Source organism: Centropristis striata, chromosome 21 (assembly GCF_030273125.1).
Source record: "Centropristis striata isolate RG_2023a ecotype Rhode Island chromosome 21, C.striata_1.0, whole genome shotgun sequence".
In the NCBI taxonomy this organism is placed as follows: domain Eukaryota; kingdom Metazoa; phylum Chordata; class Actinopteri; order Perciformes; family Serranidae; genus Centropristis; species Centropristis striata.
The window spans coordinates 15,553,204-15,573,763 of record NC_081537.1 but is presented as its reverse complement, the minus strand read 5'-3'; the positions used below and the strand labels follow the sequence as shown (position 1 = coordinate 15,573,763).

At 39.2% G+C, this 20,560-nt stretch overlaps 1 protein-coding gene across 2 annotated transcripts; it reads left to right on the top strand.

Moving 5' to 3' along the window:
- Nucleotides 1-345: 345 nt before the first annotated feature.
- Nucleotides 346-19,912, top strand: aclyb (ATP citrate lyase b). 2 transcript variants are annotated; one of them, XM_059324796.1, is made up of 29 exons: nt 346-483; nt 3,129-3,310; nt 3,958-4,080; nt 6,119-6,181; nt 6,625-6,815; nt 7,418-7,497; nt 7,860-7,990; nt 8,347-8,465; nt 8,912-9,048; nt 9,388-9,449; nt 9,970-10,087; nt 10,315-10,469; nt 11,481-11,574; nt 12,485-12,514; nt 14,138-14,279; nt 14,689-14,857; nt 14,973-15,077; nt 15,215-15,411; nt 15,534-15,615; nt 15,714-15,824; nt 15,919-16,046; nt 16,138-16,231; nt 16,692-16,846; nt 17,064-17,214; nt 17,365-17,508; nt 17,722-17,835; nt 17,988-18,070; nt 18,701-18,777; nt 18,859-19,912. In XM_059324796.1, exons 2-29 carry the CDS (start codon nt 3,152-3,154, stop codon nt 18,951-18,953), a joined length of 3,309 nt encoding a protein of 1,102 aa, XP_059180779.1. In that variant the 5' UTR covers nt 346-483; nt 3,129-3,151; the 3' UTR covers nt 18,954-19,912. The 2 variants fall into 2 exon arrangements, with proteins under 2 accessions (XP_059180779.1, XP_059180780.1); XM_059324797.1 differs by lacking the exon at nt 12,485-12,514.
- Nucleotides 19,913-20,560: the final 648 nt, after the last annotated feature.

The following is a 20,560-nucleotide window of genomic DNA, read 5'->3' as shown; positions in this document are numbered from 1 at the left end:
AATAAATGTCATATGTTACACTTTTGGTGAAGTTTTTTGTGTTTCCTGTAAAACTTGAAAAATGAGTTAGGCGATTATTTTAACAGGGTGACGATATTGAAAAAAACTCATTAAAACATCCTTAAATTTAGGATTTCTATTAATGAAATAAAGTAAAGCAAAAAAAAAATCAGTCGTATCATTCAAGTATTATTTTTTTACCAATGCTTATTTGAAATGATACAAGTTTATAATAATTTACTGTATTTATTGAATTCTTTAAGCAGTGGGTGTAACTGACGTCACCACGTGACCATATTTGAGCCAATCAGGCGCCAGCACCGACGTGTAATCGGTCGCCAGATTATGGTGCGACAGTACGACAGTGAGGTGGCAACTGGCAGCGGCAGACTCCACTACAAGAAGAAGTAGTGACTCTAGTTGTGTCATTTTGACCTGGACGCGATTCCTCTACTTTGAGGGGGTGCTACTTGCATTGACAAGGTAACCATTTCCGCTAAATTCTTTATTAAACATCGACGCTAGTTAGCTTTTCTGGTTTCCAGTTAGCAGACGGTGAAGTGTGAGGCTACAGCAGTTAGCCAAGCTCCCAGGACTCCCAGTTAGCGGATGTCAGATGCTGTGAGGGTTGTCTGCTAAAACTGCAGTCACTGTCATCCCACTAGAGAGGGAGCATACATAGCTGCTTCCTTCATTGGTTTCTGCTCATCTTTGTTTAATGGCTAACATTAGCTAACTTTAAATAACTCTCGCAAGGGGGAAAAAAGCTCATATTAATGATAAACTGCAGGCTAACTTCACCTTGCATCATCTTCCTGGTCTTGCAAGTTTCTCATTTCCCCTCATCTCTCACTTTGCTACATTTGCTAGTCTAGTCTCCTCACCAGGAAGTTGTTCTTTATTTACGTACGTTACAGCCTTCCAGGCTAAAGTTATTGAACTTGCTCGGCTAGCTAGTTGAGTGTACAGGCTGTTGTGAAGTGGGTGTGGTAGCAAGTACAGGGGCTTCATTCATTTGTGTTGGCCTGGCGCACATGATGTGTAACACGGGTAAAGTGATGCTAGAAAACAGCCAGGCTCATCTAAAGCAGCAGTACACCCCCTCTCCGGCCCCTGTGATGCTGCTGCCTCCAAATCCAGTTTCCTTGATCTCAGGAGCCTGTACAGTGACACATATTTCACGGCTAGATGGGTTCAGACAATGGACTGGGCCCGTGGATTATGGAAGGCTAAATACTGGGACATCTGGCTCTGAAAGCATGACAGTATAGCGTGCTAAGATAAATCCTAGCCAGACTCCCCCAGGTTAGATATCACAGACATCTTGCAGACTGACTTTCTGTGTTGAAGTGATGCAACTGATGCTGAAGGTACTTCCATAAAGCCACTGTTAGTATTTCAGAAGCTGTAATAATACCACCATAAAATGTTATCAGCCTCACAAAAGAGAGGTGATATGATGTATGTTATCAAGGCTTGCTGCTTATCTCTGTTTGGTTTGCCGTGATGATGGTGGTAAATGTACGTCTTGGACCTGTTTAGGCTGTTTCACACACTGCTTTCCAGCGTTTCGTGCCCTTAAATTTGAGCTATAAACTTAAGACCCTCTGACAAAGAAGACCTATAAATGAATGGGTGTATGGTTTGTTATTTTAAGCTGCATTGTCAGCCCTGTGTTGGCTGAGCAGGTCTGACAGCATGTTGTAATGTTTGAAACAGGAATGGCAAGGTTCAAGCGCAACATTTTTTCTTGTTTCAGACTAAGTAAATATGCAAATTATGAGATTAACTGCATATAATGTTGTGAAGTTCCCAAACAGGTTAAATCACAAGTCTTAATAGCTGTTATGTGAGACTATGTATTTAAACAGACATATACAGTAGTAGTTTTTCTTGTCTGTCTTGTTGATCATATCTTTGTTTTGTTAAGCTTGGTTGCTAAAATGTGAACGTGCCTTCAAACCAGGTGTGATCAAGTTATCTTGTCTTGAAGGAGATAAGGTCAAAATGACTTTAGTCTGTGTCTATTTTTCAGTGGGGGTCTCTTTACATTTTTTGCTATATTTTTTCTGATTTGAGAAGCTGAAGCCCAGAAGATATTTGTATATTCTTGGGTTTGGAAAATGACTGAAACAGTTATTTACAGTTGGGTTTTCTACATACTAAAACAGGATTTTCTCTTTCTTTCTTCTCTCTTTTATCCACATATTAGACAAAAGCTTGTTTGTTAATTTCAGACAGGCAACTAATTACTTTGAATATAACCATCTCTATGAAAGTATGCAGTTTTGGCAAGATTGCATCATCTAAAGCTCAGTTGGTAAATGTGAAACACTACTGAGGAGGTTAAGAAAGATTTCTTTTTCTCTGGTTTCTAGAATAGGAGCAAATAATAGGCTGACGGGGCTGTTCTCTGTCACATTCAAGAACCCTAAAATTCAGCAGTGTTCATGTTTAATCTGTACTTTTTCCAGTGGCAAGCTTTTCAGCTGAAACAGAGACATTATTCTTTTAGATGAATGAAGGCATTTATGCACACTACTAAGAAAACAAACAGAGAGGAGCTATGATAATTTGGTACATGTAGGATTTATTATGGTTAAAAGATACTTGTGTATACAGTTTTGGTGCACAGAGTCACCTGCAGATATTTCTGGTTTCGAGCTTTGTTTGGGTTTTAGTAGTTGCTTTCATTGCCAGTCAAGTGTTTTTGATAATGCAGCAAATGGGGAATACTTTTACAGTTTATCTTTTAAGCAAAGGGAATGTTAAACACAGATAAGTGCTGTCAGCAAGGCAAGCAAGAAAGCTTTAGAAGGCCACTCGGCTTGAATTTAATTAAATATGTAACCCATTAGATGTGCACTGCAACCCCTTCAAGGCTAGCTGGGTTTGTAAAACATTACTGCATGACTGTTGGCTGTTTATTTATAATGCATTTAATCATAACAACACAATGTCCCACATAGTATGTGCACACAAATTGTTGCCAATTGATTTTCTGTCCATCTGCTAATCAATTCATTGAAAAATCATTGCAGCTTGAAAGCAATATTCCTATTGTGATCAAAATCAGAATTGACATGTCCTGATGTTGTAATTTAACTGCTGCCCTCCCTTCCCCAAAGGTCCTGTGCTGTCCAGCGCTGCCATGTCTGCGAAAGCCATCTCAGAGCAGACAGGAAAAGAGTTCTTGTATAAGTATATCTGCACCTCAGCGGCTGTGCAGAACCGCTTTCGATATGCCAGTGTCACGGCCGAGACTGACTGGGACCGCCTCACACAAGAGCATCCATGGCTGCTGACAGAGGTGAGGCTGCAGAGACAGGCGCAATAAAAAATATTCGCATCTTAGTCTTAGTTTTAGTTTGTTCCCTCTGCTGGTAAAGGGATATTGAAGTCATGAGGCTAATTATGTACTTTATGTCACTGAAACTCTCTGTGCCTGATTTGCAGGACATTATGTCATTACCATCACCGTGGCATGTGACTGCGTATTCAGATGCTTTGAATGGTTTTGTGTGTGCTTGTGGAAATTTAAATGTGGTGTTTTCGTTGTCTGTCAAGGTGACACATTTTGAAATATTACATTTTCTATTCCCTATTTGTTACTCCTCTGTAGAATGTTGTCAAGAATACTTTTATAGCACAATAACATCTTGTTTAATATGATGAAGATGTGAAATAGTGCTTGAATTTGACGTTGTAAAAGATGTAGGAACCCTGAAATTAGAGTCAGGCTGGCAAGAGCCGAGTATTTTAACTTAACTTGCAACATATTGTAAATCAAAACTGTTACAAGCATAAGCACATAACATATTTGTGAGGTGTTTTGTGTAAATCACTTTTTGTTATATTTTATTGTATGAAAAGTGCTATATGAACAAACTCTAATGGCTTGATTGAGGCCATAGATGAATATGTGGCTGATCTGTCTTCCATTTGCTTCCCCTGTAGCGGCTGGTGGTGAAGCCAGATCAACTAATCAAGCGTCGTGGGAAGCTTGGGCTGGTGGGCATCAACCTGGACCTGCAGGGTGTCAAAGAGTGGCTCCAAGCCCGCCTTATGAGAGAGACCACTGTGAGTTGCATTGCCTTTGAGACAGTGAAATATGATCCAGGAAGTCCAGCTGGAGTAACTGAAGCAAAAGATTTGGTTTATCAGACACCAAAACACAGCAGTGTAGTATATATTATTACAAGGAAGGATGATCTAATCTGTTGTGATTTGCAAGTGAAACAGTAGATATGCTTTTATAAAGTAGCCACAAATATGTAGTTGTAGATATTTGATCGACACTGACATGTGCTGCATTTTTTCACGCATTTGTCAGTCTGAACACAGCTTTGTTTGTCACTTTGCTGTCTCCCCTGTTCAAAATGAATGATAAATATCCACTACTTGCTCTACCAGTGTACCAGCTCTTAGGTGGTAATTTGTTCTTCAGCCATCTTCAGTTATCTCTGGACTTTAAAACCTATTTTTTTTTATGTCTTGTTATTTTTCAGCGGTTTGAAAGATGATTTAATTATCCCCCTATTATGGAAATTTGAGACATAAGAGCAGGTATATGTGATGTTATTAACAATACCAAGAAAACTAATTTAAATTATGGAAACTCATTGCATCGTAGACATGCATGGGTATAGGTTAACAGAGGTGGGACCAGGTCATTGTTTTGTAAGTCACAAGTAAGTCTTTGCACTCAAGTCCCAAGTTGAGTTCCAAATCCTAAACACTGAGTTTCAAGTCCTAAAAAAGTCATGCATTCTCCAACAATGCACAAAAATGAATGCTTTTTGAAAATGAACCAAATTTGTTCAAACAAGTAGTGCTGATATTGCATTTTTCATAGCATATAACATGGCTTGGGGTAAGGTATCAGGTATTTCCAACTCAAAAGGCTACAGTCCAAGTTAAGTCACAAGGCATGGGTGTTAAAGTCTAAGCTGAGATGCATTTCTTTTTTTTTGATTCTGTGAAGTCTGAAGTCATTAAATTTGAGACTCCAGTCCAAGTCCTGTGACTCCAGTCCGCACCTCTGTTGGGTAAAGAGCAGACAATGTCAGACTGATAACAGGCAAATCATTCTTACGACTAATTATGCCATAAATGAAGATAACAACGCAGTCTGACACATGTAATTAATCACATGACTGCCACGCTGTCTTTTGTACAGCATCTGAAGAGAATGTAAGCTCCAGTTCCTTGTCCATTAGTCTCAGTGTTATGTGTAGAAGGTTGCTGTGTCCGGTGCCAGAGGCCATGGGCTTATGTTTAGATCTGCCAGGTCAGAGGTTATATAATGCCAGTGGAGGAGGGTGGTCTATTCTGGTCCACCACACAGTACATGCAGACATGCTGCGCTACACTTCAAACACGCTTTCACGCTTTCAGTACATTAGAAAAGGAAATTACCTGTCATCCATGCCATTAGTTGTTGCTTTTTTAATATCATTTGTAGGGGTGCAACATTTTAATACTCAGTATCAGTGCGACACTGGCCAAGATCACCTGATTGGATATTAGATTGACGTGGCATGAAGAAAAACAAGTTTGAGAATTTGAAATAAAAAGAAGTAGCAGTATTACATAACTGAGTCATGTTGTAAGCTATGTATTTCATGTATTTTAGTGGAGCAGAATATTTGTATCAGTTTGATTTACCTTGCCACGTGAAAAAAAAATATCATTGTCAAAGTGTATCCAGTATCAGAAATGAAGGAGACCAGGGCACAAAATGTCCCAAAAACTTCAGAAGGCCCCTAAAAATCATGATTTTGAAAAAGCCATCATTTTATTTTCATGTAATTCATGTAGTATATCCATTTCCATCTCTTACACTGTCACACAAACTATATAAATGATGCTATATAAACCACATTTGCTTTTGGATCTGGGCTCATCTCACATTAAAACATAGCAACTGTATGCACCAATTACCATACTTGAACTATTGATTTTAAAAGATGAAAAACATTTAAAGATGGGAGGCGCACATTTGACCAGGATGTGTTAAGGTTAAATCAAACTTGGGAGCAGCATGTGTGATGTGCAGACTCATCCTCCAAGTCTATAATTATGTTTGACTAACATGGTTGTGGTTTGTGTTGAATAGGTTGGGAAGGCAAAGGGCGTGCTGAAGAACTTCCTCATTGAGCCATTTGTCCCACACCCGCAGGTAATGCATGCTAGTTTGTTGTGTTTCATCATTTCACATCTTGTTTGTCAAGTTTGAAAACCAAGTAAATTTTATTTGTGTAGCCTTGAATCATACATACACCCAATGCTTCTTTAAATAAGAAAGCTAAAATGATTTGTGTGTTTTTGTATTTAGGTCTGTGTGGATGTGGTTAATTGGTTGATTTCCTCACAGTTTTGTGAACAAACTGTATAGTGTTGCTATATGTGTGTGATGTCGCCCATGGCTGTGTGAGAAAATGTCTGTATGAAGGTCGGATTTGTTAAAATAGGGAACTGGCTGTTCTGAACATTATTCAAACAAGCTTGTCAGCCTTTTGTAAATACGTGAAAGTGCACGCTCTGCTATATTTGCAAGCTAAATCTCTGAAAATGTGTTTGTATATCCTTGTATTTGCCCTAACGCTCTACTGGTCCACACAGGACGAGGAGTTTTATGTGTGTATTTATGCCACACGTGAGGGCGACCATGTGCTGTTCCACCATGAGGGAGGAGTGGAGGTGGGCGACGTGGACTCCAAGGCCGAGAGGCTGATGGTTGCAGTGGATGAAAAGCTGAGTGAGGTCCAGGTGACAGAGCAGCTCCTCACAAATGTTCCTGATGATAAGAAAGAGTACGAATACATTCTTTTTTATTTATTTGTTTATTTGTATTCACATGGAATCCCATTAAACCATGATGTTTTTCTGAATCATTGAGATAATTATCCTATTAATTCAGCAACAAAAAATGTTTCTCTCAAGTGGATGCAGTACTCTTCAGTAGCAATATCTGATATGATGATATACATGATAAAGCTATTGTCCCACCTATCACTGTAAGAAGAAACCTGGTTTCAGTGGATTTTATTTGTTGCCGTTACTTACATTTTTTTGTACCAATGAATCAAAGAGGCTCTCTGTCTTCAGTGTACTTTGTGTCCCATGTCGTTGTCTGACCTTGAGCAGTGTGTTTTTAGTTTTTGTTTTGTTTTGTTTCCAGATACCGTCTCTAATGAGCAGAGAACATGCTGATCTCTCTTTTATGCAACACTCAACACTTGGAAGCAAAGTGTGTTCTCATGCTTTCACCGCTGCACTGTCGTTTCAAGTGGCAGCCTTCAGCCTTGTTGTTGGTCAACAATACATGTTATTTAATGTATTGTGGATGGAATGTAGACTTTTTGTTATTGTATGATGATTTTCATTGAGTGTTTGTTTGTTTTCCTTCTTGCAGAGTCTTGGCCAGTTTTATAGTTGGCCTCTTCAACTTATATGAAGACCTCTACTTCACCTACCTTGAGATCAACCCTATAGGTACATTTTTATTAACTTCAAAGACCTGAATCTTAGCTGTGCATATTTCTTCTCAATTATATAACCCTGATTCCAAAAAAGTTGTGATATTGTGTAAATTGTAAATAAAAACAGAATGCATCTAATTCAGAGTGTATATTTACAAAAAAAAAAAAGACTATATATACAACTATTTTGGAATAGGTGTTGTGCTTCATGAATCTTGGAAGTACTTTGAGGGGATTTATTAATTGATGGTAACAATGATCCTGTTCAAATGATCAAATTAACCAGTGCTACATACTCTTCTGTAATGTCCTAATTTGAGGTAAACATGAAAATGTCAAATTAGTAGATAACACAAGTTTTACTCTCTTAACCAGTTGTCACCAAAGACGGAGTGTACGTCCTCGACATGGCAGCCAAGATCGATGCCACAGCAGATTACATCTGCAAGGCTAAATGGGGTGACGTGGAGTTTCCACCACCCTTTGGCAGAGAAGCATATCCTGAGGTGAGATCTGAAGTACAATAAATCAGGTTTTTATGTATGTGTGTATTTACATCGATTTGGTTATAATACTGCAGCCTGTTGAAGTAAAAGTTGTCTTTAATTGTAATGATAAGAGATGAAAAAGTTTGCATGCTGTGCTTTTTATGGAGTCAGGATTGTACAACATCAGTGTTGTGGTGGAGTAATTTTTTTCTTTGTCTGCATACCTAATGCATTCTCAGTAATTTCACAGTGATTTATTTTGGAATTCCTCTGAGAACAAACTTATTCTTTGCCTTCATTGACATTAGTCTGCATCTGAAGTGTAAAAGTAGCTTGAATCATTGGCTTAATTACCACCTTTTGTCCATTTGTAGGAGGCATACATAGCTGATCTGGATGCAAAGAGCGGTGCTAGTCTGAAGCTCACCCTGCTGAACCCGCGCGGCAGGATCTGGACCATGGTGGCTGGAGGAGGGGCTTCAGTCGTCTACAGGTACTTAATTTGTTATTAAGGTTTATATCGAGCCTTTTTTTAGCTAACAGAAGCTATTCATACTGCTTTGGTGGATGAAAGGCATAATTCTTGTTTGCCACTTGCAATTAAGGCCTTAAATGTAAAGGCTTATTACACTTGTCACACAGGTGAGTGCGCCCACTTTGGAAAAAAAAGTGTGTTTATTTCTCACCATTGGTGCAGGTTGTATTGAGCATCTTTTGTTAAAGAGCATCTTTCTTAAAACACTTTTCAAGATAATACAAAAAAAGCTTTGCAACCTTTCCCCCGAGACAAACACAAGGTGTATTTCTATGTAAAACTGAATGTAAACATAACTTTTCTTTGTTTACAAGAAAAGTCCTCAGGGTACTGTTGATTAAAACTAATAGCACCAACTAGAATCAGGACACAGTACTTAACTTTGCATCTTCCCTCCTCTTCAGCGACACCATCTGTGACCTGGGTGGGGTGGATGAACTGGCCAACTATGGAGAGTACTCTGGCGCACCCAGTGAACAGCAGACCTACGACTACGCTAAAACCATCCTTTCTCTCATTACACGGGAGAAACATCCTCAAGGTGTGTACAGCAAACACTTTGTTTGGCTTGTTTGCACAAACAAGGTGAAAGAAATAAGGCCAAAGGTGAAAGTGGGAGGACACTTTTGGAAGACAAACTTGACTATTTCAGATACATTTCTGCTAAACATGTCGGAATTTGCTTTAAGCATGGAAGTCAGTGTTTTATTACTCCCCTGTAATGTGACCTGCTCACTCTCCTGCCACAAGGCCACTGTTCACTCTGTATGTTGCCAACAATTCACCTCTTGGCTCTCACCCAGCTCTGTTAGTGTGGTGTCAAACTTCAGCCATGAACATATTCTTAACATATCAACACTCCACTCTCTGTATCCTGCAGGGAAAGTGCTGATCATCGGAGGAAGTATTGCCAACTTCACCAACGTAGCAGCCACATTCAAGGTGAATCATGTCAAAGTATTTATCTGAATCAAAAGTAAACTATGTTATCACAGGCCTTCATAGTGTGATTAGGTCAATGATGTGCATTCATGACTTTAGTAAGAGGAAAAAAACAAATCTAAGGCTATATATTTTTTCTGAAGAAGTACATTTTTTTTTATTTCATTTGTTTTATTCAGCACCGTAACTCATGAATATAACAGCTTTAGCTAACGTATGCAAGACAACTTTAATTACTGTCTGTAGGAAAATATTGATGATACTAGCTCACTTGCTGGGACTCTCAGTAAAGGTTTGTCTGAATACAAAAGGACCAAATTATGACAAAATGTTTCTCAGTCCTTCTGAAGCACATGAGATTGATATTCTGTATTTTTCTTTCTGAAATTGTGCTATGTAAACAACATCGGTATTCCCCGTGTCTCTTGAGCAGCTCCTGGTGGCTGACACACCCATGCAGATATTTTGAAGAAGAATTCAGTCTGATTCACATAGCTGACTTGCCTGTCTCTGTCTTCAGGGCATTGTCAGGGCCATCAAAGACTACCAAGGTCCCCTGAAGGAGCATGAGGTCACCATCTTTGTTCGACGTGGCGGGCCAAACTACCAGGAGGGGCTGAGGGTCATGGGGGAAGTAGGTGAGTGTGATTGACCTCAAGGTCACAAGTAAGAGCCCAGAAATAGAATAATTGTAGTCTGTAATTTCTTACTCTGGAAATACTGCACTACACATAACCCAAAAAAGGGCCTAAAAGTCCTTTTTAATTTTTGCACAGGTTATATGATAACTTGAATGTAAGTTAAAGTTTAGTTTTTATGCAAATCAAATTGTTTAAAAAGTCGAGTTGTTTCACTCTCTCTGCAGGGAAGACCACAGGTATTCCCATCCATGTCTTTGGTACTGAGACCCATATGACGGCCATCGTTGGAATGGCTCTGGGCCACAAGCCAATTCCTAACCAGCCCCCGATGGACGCACATACGGCCAACTTCCTCCTCAATGCCAGCAACAGTGCAGTGGTAATTTCATTCAGTCACCCAATGAGCGAAAATTTAGGATCACTTACACACATTTCAGATGTCTTTTTTTTATTTTTTTTTTTATCATGGGTGGTCGAAAATTTGGTGCCAAATGTATGACTAGCAAAACTTGAAGCAGACCACTCAAAAATGGGTCTATGGTCAGTAGGGGTGGAGTGAGAAAGTTTTACATTAGATAATGCACGTATATGTATATTTGTCTTTCGTTCACATGTAATAAAAGGTGTTTGCTTAAGGAAATTGACTTGCTACACAATTCAGTCATATATGTTCAAACTGTCCTTAAGACTTGAAATATTTGGACTTTAGAACTTGTTTGAGTTGCTCTAATATAACATTACATGCTTTTCTTTTTTAATATAGTCTGTGTGCTTTTTAGCCTTCCTTTTATTTGTAAACTGTGGTCCTCCATGTTTTTTTCATATTGTATACAGGTGCATCTCAATAAATTAGAAATCATAGAAAACTCCATTTCTAGTAGTTCAAGTCAAATAGTCCCAACCAAGTATTGAGTGCATATAGATGGAGATACTTTTCAGAGGCCAACAATTGTTAAACATACTTTTTAAAATTGGTCTTTTGTAATATTCAAATATTTTGAGACACTGAATTTTAGGTCTTCATTAAATGTAAGCCATAATCATCATACTTGGAAGAAATTAAATAAATTAAGACTTGAAATGTTTCATTCTGTGTGTAATGGATCTATATAATGGGTTATTTCCACTTTTTGAATTAAATTACTGCCTAATTAAACTTTTATGTGATATTCTAATTTATTGAGATGCATCTGTACCTACCAAGGGTATATTGCTCATACATTGCATAGATATACTAAACATTGTATTTAAAAAAATTATATATATATATATATATATATATATATATATATATATATATATATATATATTACACCATTTCTCAATATAAGCTTCTCTGGGAACAACATGTTGTTGCAACAATGCTGTTTCTTTCTATTTTCTGTACCAGACTCCAGCTGCAAGCAGGACGGCTTCATTCTCTGAACCTAGGACCTCAAACGATGTCACCCCGGCTAAAAAGTGTAAAGCAGGTCTTCCAGCAGGTAAATTACACAGAAGCACTTACCTCTCAACTGCGTCTGATCAGCAACACTCCATATACACTCCTGCTTTTTCATTTCACTTATCCCTGCGTCCTGTATTTCTCCCTCCCTCCCCCCAAATGCTATCACTGCTATTCTGCATTTTAATTTTCTTTCTATTTCTCCCTCCTCCTCTTCTTGTTTTGCTGCACAAACTGTCCACTCACCCTCGTCTTTTTCATGCTCGTTTCTCTAAGACTCTCTTCATTCTATTCTGTGGCCTCTGAAGAATGTGGTCACAGGCGATTGGAAAGGTAAGCCATAGGTGTGCCATGCCCGCACTGCGCTCAGCTGCTCACACACTACACTGGTCTGCCTCTTTTCTTCTTCCCCCTCGCCCTCCTCATCTAGAAAGGAGGGTGGCTGTGTGTGTGAAACCTACATGTTTGCATCACATAAGTGCCTCAGTAGTCAAGTGGGGACATTATATTCTTCAGCAATAAGATGTTTGTCTTGTTTGATCCTTGGTAGAAATAAAAACTGTAAAAAATGAATTGCAGTTAATCCACAGATTTAGCATATTAGGGTCTTTTGGGGAAAAAAGTCATATTTAGACTGAGTTGTGTGTTGTTGTGCAAGGATAGTTTTATTATAGTATTAGAATTTAGCAGAGGCCATATGGAAATAATATTTCAATTGTGGCTAGACTTTTTTTAGCTTGCTTTTCATAGTAAAGGCATGCTCTGTAGAAGCTGAGCTTTGCATGGTCTTACCTCTGGTGTGCTTTTTTATGAAGTGTTTTCAGAGATGACACATTTTACAGAATGCACTGAAGTCTGTTCAATGAATAAGATAAAGATGCACTCATAATTTTCTCTTTTTTTTGTGCTCATTTTGTCGTATTTTGTGTTCTCGTCCCATGGGGTCACAGAAGCGCAAGCCTCTTCTGGCTGCAGCGGAGGTATGGAAGGGTGTGAAAAACCTGTCCTCCTGCCCTCTCCGCCCTCTGTCCACTTCCCCCTGCCTTCCCATTTTTGTCTGTTTGCTGGTGTTTTTCCACAGTCTGTCCTCTTTCAAATTCCAATGGCAACTTAGAGGGCCTGGTTTGGATCTTTTGAAGTGAGGTGGTTTATGGTACTTTGTGAACGACGTACGGCACAGCCCCCTGATTGGTGGCTAAATTATGTTTTGCCTCAAATACCGTTTCCATCCTAATTGAAATCGGCGAATCACACAACACATAAATGTTGTGTATTAAGCCGTGACCCACCACAGCCAGAAAATGGCATCTCAATTTTTGCTTTCCCTTTAAGATCAGCTTCACCATAAAATATATCTGCAGGACTTGAGTGAAAGTGTTAAGAACCATAGTGGTTTTCCATCATACTTAAAATTTGGATTGTATGATTGACATGGAGGTATTAAATTGAAATTCTTAAATTTAACTCGGTGAATCCTGCAGAAACCCCATGAAACATTACTTGTCACTGTGCAGCCCTCTGACAGCTCATAGCTCTTTGCACATCTTCCTTATGGTCATATCAGTGACCCACAGAAGGCAGTGAGTCTGGACAGGGAGGAGAGACTTGGGAGGACTGGAACAAATGTGTGGCAAGATGGGGATTTTTACTTAACAACAAATGCTTAACCACACTGTCCACTAACATGGCATTCTGCATTTTGAACGGAGTATTTGACACTGATTTTGTTTTCTTGCACCACTGCTGGGTTGCTTTTTTATCTGGACCATGTGTTGAAATTTATTAATTTAACTATTTTATAGATGGCTTTGCAATCAACAATCTTGCAATTGTGTGGTATTCCCACTTGGTAATGGGCAAGTAGGGTGACGTTTCTAAAAGCACATAGCAGCAGCAGCAGCAAACATACAGTAGAAAAAGTAATTTCAGTTTTGGAATGCAATAATACATTTGCAGAAAAAAAAGAAAGATATATTGTATTTCATATCTGCAAATAGCAAATTCATTGTCTTTTTTTCCAGACACAGGTGATCACTAAAGCCATTTTAGTGACGCAAAGAGCATTGTCTCCTGTGTTTTGTGTCATATAATCGACTGTTTGGAACAACTATCGGCCAGTAATGATTGATGGGGTGGTCAATGGAAGCACCCATAGTCTATCTGAGTAAGTGCAGCTGCACAGGCTTTTTGCAGAATTCAAACAAATGAATCCTTTTTAACAGTGTAACCTGGAGGTGAACAAAATTATCAACTCTCAGAATAATTTGGTTAAACATACAAATGTGAGTAATAAAAGGTTGGACGCAGCATTTTTCTGCTAAAAACGGATGTGCAGTTCCCGAATCACAATGCAACAGTAGAAATCTTACCTGAAACATGACCTTCCTTTTGAGGTGGTGTTGCAGTGGTGAAGAGTTATTTTCTCTACCTCCTGTATCTCTGGCCTCAGAGTGAGTTCTCTCTGTACGCTGCTTGTTACCATCCCCATTCCTGCTATTTTCCTGAGCCTCACTCCCCCCCGTCTATCGCCTGTGGTGATTTTTTTATTTTTTTATTTTTGCTTCCAGCTCCAACTTGACTGTCCCTCTATATTGTTATTTCAGCCAAAGCCACCACACTCTTCAGAAAGCAAACCAAGACCATAGTCTGGGGCATGCAGACACGGGCAGTGCAAGGCATGCTGGACTTCGACTACGTATGCTCCCGGGATGAACCCTCTGTGGCAGCCATGGTCTACCCCTTCACGTAGGTTTCTAAGATAAGACGTTTGACAGAAATGAGCTGAGTCTTGATATTCCACTGATTAAAGGGCATCTCAACAGATCGTCCTAAACAAACTGAAGACAGTTCTCTAGGAAAAATCACCTGATTCTTTTCAATACTCAAATATACAATAATATACATATTTTCATAAACAACCTTAACTTCAATAGATAATCTTGTTTACATTTAAGTTTAACTTGTTTAATGTTTAAGTGCACCGGGAGGAAAAAATATCAGATACCTACTCACAACTTTTGTAATAAGTTTGCTAGGAAACATTTAATATCAATGGTGGGTAGGTCTTCAAATTTGCAAATCAGACTGCTGGGGAATGTAAATAAAACTTGTATTTTATTTATACTCATCAACCTTAAATATCTGTGTTGTACAGTGGGGATCATAAGCAGAAGTTCTACTGGGGCCACAAGGAGATCCTGCTGCCGGTCTATAAGAACATGGCCGACGCCATGAAGAAGCATACCGATGTGGACGTCCTGATCAGCTTTGCTTCACTGCGCTCAGCCTTCGACAGCACTATGGAGGCCATGCAGTATTCACAGGTAGAGAGACATACTGGAAAATATGTGTACATATAAGCCTATACAACATAAACGTGAGGTTCAGCCAGACATGAAGTCAGCACTCTTATCTTTGTCTCTTTATCTTTGTTTTCAGATCCACACTATCGCCATCATAGCTGAGGGAATCCCTGAAGCTCAGACAAGGAGGATAATAAAGATGGCTGATGAGAAAGGTGTCACTATCATTGGACCCGCTACGGTATGCAGCCATATCTCCCTAACACAGTATTTAAAGGGATTCTTTCAAAGTTCTTTAGTAGACTGTGAATGCTATCACTGTCTGTATGTAAGTGGAAAATGCACACATGAGTTCATTTGATCCCCATTGTCACTCAGGTTGGTGGCATCAAGCCGGGCTGTTTTAAGATCGGCAACACAGGTGGCATGCTGGACAACATCCTGGCATCTAAACTCTATCGCCCTGGTAGCGTAGCATATGTGTCCCGCTCTGGGGGAATGTCCAACGAGCTGAACAACATCATCTCCCGCACCACAGATGGCGTCTATGAAGGTGTGGCTATTGGAGGAGACAGGTAAAGAAGCTTATTTGCTGAGAAGTGAGAGACAGCTCTTGTTTTGGGGTCTCTAAATAAGTGTCATGTTGTTGCTTCAAAAACAACAAAAAAATTCTTGTGTTTTGGTCCTCTTTGTCCAGATATCCAGGCTCCACCTTCATGGACCACGTCCTTCGTTACCAGGACACTCCAGGGGTTAAGATGATAATAGTGCTGGGAGAGGTAAGAATACAATAATGTTGCATTATGCATTTTTTAAATTAATAGTTTTAAACTAAACTATTTCCCATTTTAACCTCTCTTTCACTCTCACAAACCAGATTGGAGGCACAGAGGAGTACAAGATCTGCCAAGGCATCAGAGAGGGCAGGATAACCAAGCCTGTGGTGTGCTGGTGTATCGGAACCTGCGCCACCATGTTCGCCTCAGAGGTTTGGGACCCTGTTGAAATAACTGAATTTAGATTTTGTTGTAGTTATGGTATTCAGAGTGTTTTAGCTCAACCTGTCACACTGCCATCCTCAGGTTCAGTTCGGCCATGCAGGTGCTTGTGCTAACCAGGCTTCAGAGACGGCAGTCGCCAAGAACCAGGCTCTAAGGGACGCTGGTGCTTATGTACCCAAGAGCTTTGATGAGCTGGGGGATGTTATCAAGTGAGGAAATCATCACACAGTCATTCCAGAATTTATCATTGAATTGTTGTAAAGGGTTTTTCACTGATATTGTGAATATGTGGTGACACAGGACGGTTTATGATGAACTGGTTGCCAATGGTACTATCATTCCTGCCCAGGAGGTGCCTCCTCCCACAGTGCCTATGGATTACTCCTGGGCCAGGGTAAGAAACGTTATTATTCCTTTTAGTAAGCCCAAAAATGGCTGCTTCTTTTGTTTTTTAACTGCATGTCTTTGTCACTGAATAGTTAAATGACTGTCTAAACTCATACAGTAACAATATAGAGGTCATATTTTTTCGTTTTTATCGGAAAAATTATGGAAATGTGTCATTTAGCTGACACATGAAACAAAATAAACATTCACAATAAGGCCTATTTAATGGTTTATTTGTTAAAGCATTGTGATTTTGGTCTTTGCTGAGTGGGACTCTAACTTGCCAGTGTCCGAAATATGAAAATGGCAACAGTTTCTGTTACTTTCAACATATCAGTGGCATCTCTGTAGTGCAATTTCCTCTTTATCAGTATGAAGCAGAGATCTGTATCCTTGTCAGCTGTGTTCATTATCTGTTTATTAGAACCGTTCTTATATCTGTTTTACTCTCTACTGGATTTCTTTAGGAGTTGGGTCTGATCCGTAAGCCAGCCTCCTTCATGACCAGCATCTGTGACGAACGAGGCCAGGAGCTCATCTATGCTGGCATGCCCATCACAGAGGTCTTTAAAGAGGAGATGGGGTTAGGAGGAGTCCTGGGCCTACTTTGGTTCCAGCGCAGGTTGGTACAATGACTGGAAAACGACCAGCAACTCCTGTCTTCTACAAGATAAAATTACTGTAGGTAATACAGTGACTATATATGGATAAATACCTCAGACAACCCCACTTAAAATAATCAGAAAGTTTTAAATTCTGAAAAATTTGAATCAGTTACTTAAAGAAGTCTTTTACAAATACTTTTTCAGTGGAATAATCTGTGCTGTGCTTCTCTCCAGGTTGCCGCGCTATGCCTGCCAGTTCATTGAGATGTGCCTGATGGTGACTGCTGATCACGGACCTGCCGTCTCTGGTGCACACAACACCATCGTCTGTGCTCGTGCTGGGAAGGACCTTATCTCAAGCCTCACTTCCGGCCTGCTCACCATCGTCAGTACTGCTCCACACAAACACTTCGCTGACCCCAACAAAAATACCAAAACATCTTCACATATTTCTTTTCTTTTACTGCCCACCCGGGGCACATGGTTAAAACTACAGCTTCTGTACTGAAACATGATTTTTTTTCATAAATTCCAGGGGGACCGTTTTGGAGGTGCTTTGGATGCAGCTGCGAAGCAGTTCAGCAAGGCATTTGACAGCGGCATGCTGCCCATGGAGTTTGTCAACAAGATGAAGAAGGATGGCAAGCTGATCATGGGCATCGGCCACAGAGTCAAATCAGTACGCAGCCCTCAGCTTTTCACACCACCTCTTAATACATTTTCAAAATACATGAATAATATAGCATTTCTAGATTATTGTAGACACTTACTCAGATAATTTCTTATTATGAAGAACAGAATTCTTCATAAAATTAGTTGACTACCATACAGTTAAGAGCTTTTATTACAAGAAACGAGACACAAAGCCATAACTCTTTGTCTCTGTTTTCAGATCAACAACCCTGACATGCGGGTACAGATTCTGAAGGACTTTGTGAAGCAGCACTTCCCCTCCACCCAGCTCCTCGACTACGCTCTAGACGTAGAGAAGATCACCACCTCCAAGGTATTTATTGTCACCTGAAAAAGTGTGAGGATTTTCCCTTGAAAAGCAAAAACCTAATAAAATCAAATGGTCTTGAGTGAAAGGTCACCAAGACAATAAAGTTAGTAAAGAATCCAACATCTGACCTTTAGATCCATTTATTTTATTTTCAGAAACCCAACCTGATCCTCAACGTAGACGGTTTTATCGGGGTTTCCTTTGTGGACCTGCTGAGGACGTGTGGTGGCTTCACACGGTAAGAATCAAACCACAAGACATGTTTTACAACAACTGTGTTTGACCATATTCAACTTATCAGTTGTTTACAAATGCATTCAGTTTTGCAGTGATGCTCACATTTTGTCTGTGTTATGAATCCAGCGCATCCTTTCTTTAAAGTGATGCACTTTTGCCTGTTTTTGCTAAGTTAGTGACTGGAATATGTTGAATACAGTTTGGAAAACCTTTTATTATATGCATCCAGTAGTTTGTGGAAGTTCACTTACATTACAACATAATCATATATGGATCTTATTCATTTTATTATCTGCCTGTTATTAAGATGTACATTATTACTACATATGATGTATTTATTTTTCTAACTTTTTTGTTTTTAAGTTGGATAATATATGTTCCTGAAAATCTGCTGTTAAAAACATTAAAAATGAACAAATCCATATCCCCAAAGTCACTGATAATCATGATTTCAATCTCTGCCATACTTGGGCAGCCCCACACATCTGCTTTCAACTACATTACATTGTGTTTATAAACCATTTATTAAACTGAAAAATTCAGATTCCCAAAAGTACACAAGTGTTTTCTGTGCTGATAGCGAGCACACTGTCCGGTTTTGTTTCTCACATGAATGTTGAACTGGTTCCAGAGACGAGGCTGATGAGTTTGTGGAGATCGGTGCACTAAATGGGATCTTTGTCCTCGGCCGTAGTATGGGCTTTATTGGTGAGTCCCATTCAGAAAGAGTCATGATGACACTATGCTGAATTAAAACAAGACCTCTAACTAGTGTCTGTCTCACATTAGGACATTATCTGGACCAGAAGAGGCTGAAACAGGGTTTGTACCGCCACCCCTGGGACGACATCTCCTATGTGCTTCCTGAACACATGTCCATGTAATCCCCACATCACAGAATGGGATGAACTTCCAGATGGGACTGCTCGAGTGGGTCAGGCAGCATTACACATCTCACTTAACGTATAAACAGTGTGTACTCTCTGGTTATGACAACAGTGGCATTGGGAAAACTTTGCAGGGTTATTCTGGAAAATGGAAGTACTGTCTGTCTGAGGAATCTGGGTAGAAGTTTTCGGTCTAGTTTTTTCACGGAGAAAAAAGGGGAAGTATATTTTTAGATTTAGTTTTTGACAAATTATTTAAAGTCCGAGATGTAACTTATTCAGTTTTGACCATAGACCCAAATCAATGCAAACTACCACCGTTGCAGAAGCACAAAATTAATTGGTACTTTAAAAAACAAAAACGGGCAAAAGGACAGGATGCAAGCACATCTCAGATCTTAGTACTGCATTACAATAAATTAGCTAATCTGCAGTAAAAGCTGCTGATGTGAAATTTGTTGGGAAAGTGCAACAATTAAATAACATGTCTTTTTTTGTTTTATATTACTTACAAAAAATAATTTAAAAAATATCAGCATTTGCCTGTTTTAGGCCACAGGAAAGCGTGCTTAATTATGCTTTCTGGCTTTCTGAGTATTGCACCTTAGTTTAAACACTAGCAAATAATGTGAGTTCACTCCCACTGGAAAACATAGTCGTCGTCACAAGATAAACCAAAGTTACTTTTAGGGATTCGTTGTCTTTGTTAAAAGATTTTTAAAAAACGGGTCCAGTGGTTGATATTACAGAGCTTATCTCAATCTTATGTTTTGAAAAGGAGGCATTGTAATGGGATAAAAGATTTAAGCAGATGATTATTTAAGTGACACTCCACTATTGCCTTTCCTAAAACAACTCTGGTTGTAAACCATTGGTTGAAATTCATCAGCTACTGTAAATTAGATGCAGTTTTGAGGTGTTCAAGTCTTTCACTCCCAGTATAAATTGTACTACTTGTGTTGCTATTCTGAATAACTGTCAGAAAACAGGAAAAATGTAGAAGCATCAGAAGGGGGATGTACAAAATGCTTCATGAATGAGCCCCTTGAGTCTTTGAAAGCATCTTTTTGTGAGGGACCATGAAAGCAGTTTGCTTTACTTGGGTTTTACTATCACACATATTACAGATAATGACTCCAAAAAAGGCTTGACACCGCCTCAAAACACTTTGTAACCGCCCACTGTACGGCCTGCTGTGTTTGATCTGTTTTGCTGTTTTTATTTAACTGTGAAAAAATGCTTTGTTTTTTGTAATATGCTGTCATATAGTAGCATAATAATAAAGAACTTATTGTTTTACTTTTCATTCTGGCTGATGAGTATAATGACTGAATTTTGTTGTAGAAGTTGGAGCTTTGATCAGAGGTGATGAGCCTGAAATAAATCCTGTGATGGGGGTTATCTAGCCTGGGTTCGAACAAAGTTTGATAGTTTGGAAAATGCTTAATTTTTCCCCAATATGTTTTGAAGTTTAGGAATATGCTTGAATTTGAGTATACTATTTAAAACAAGCCTTTCAACAAGCTTTATACTATACTTTGCTAATTAGGAAACAAATCCTGGTAAAGCTGGTAAAATCAACAGTGTCAGTATATCTTGATTGC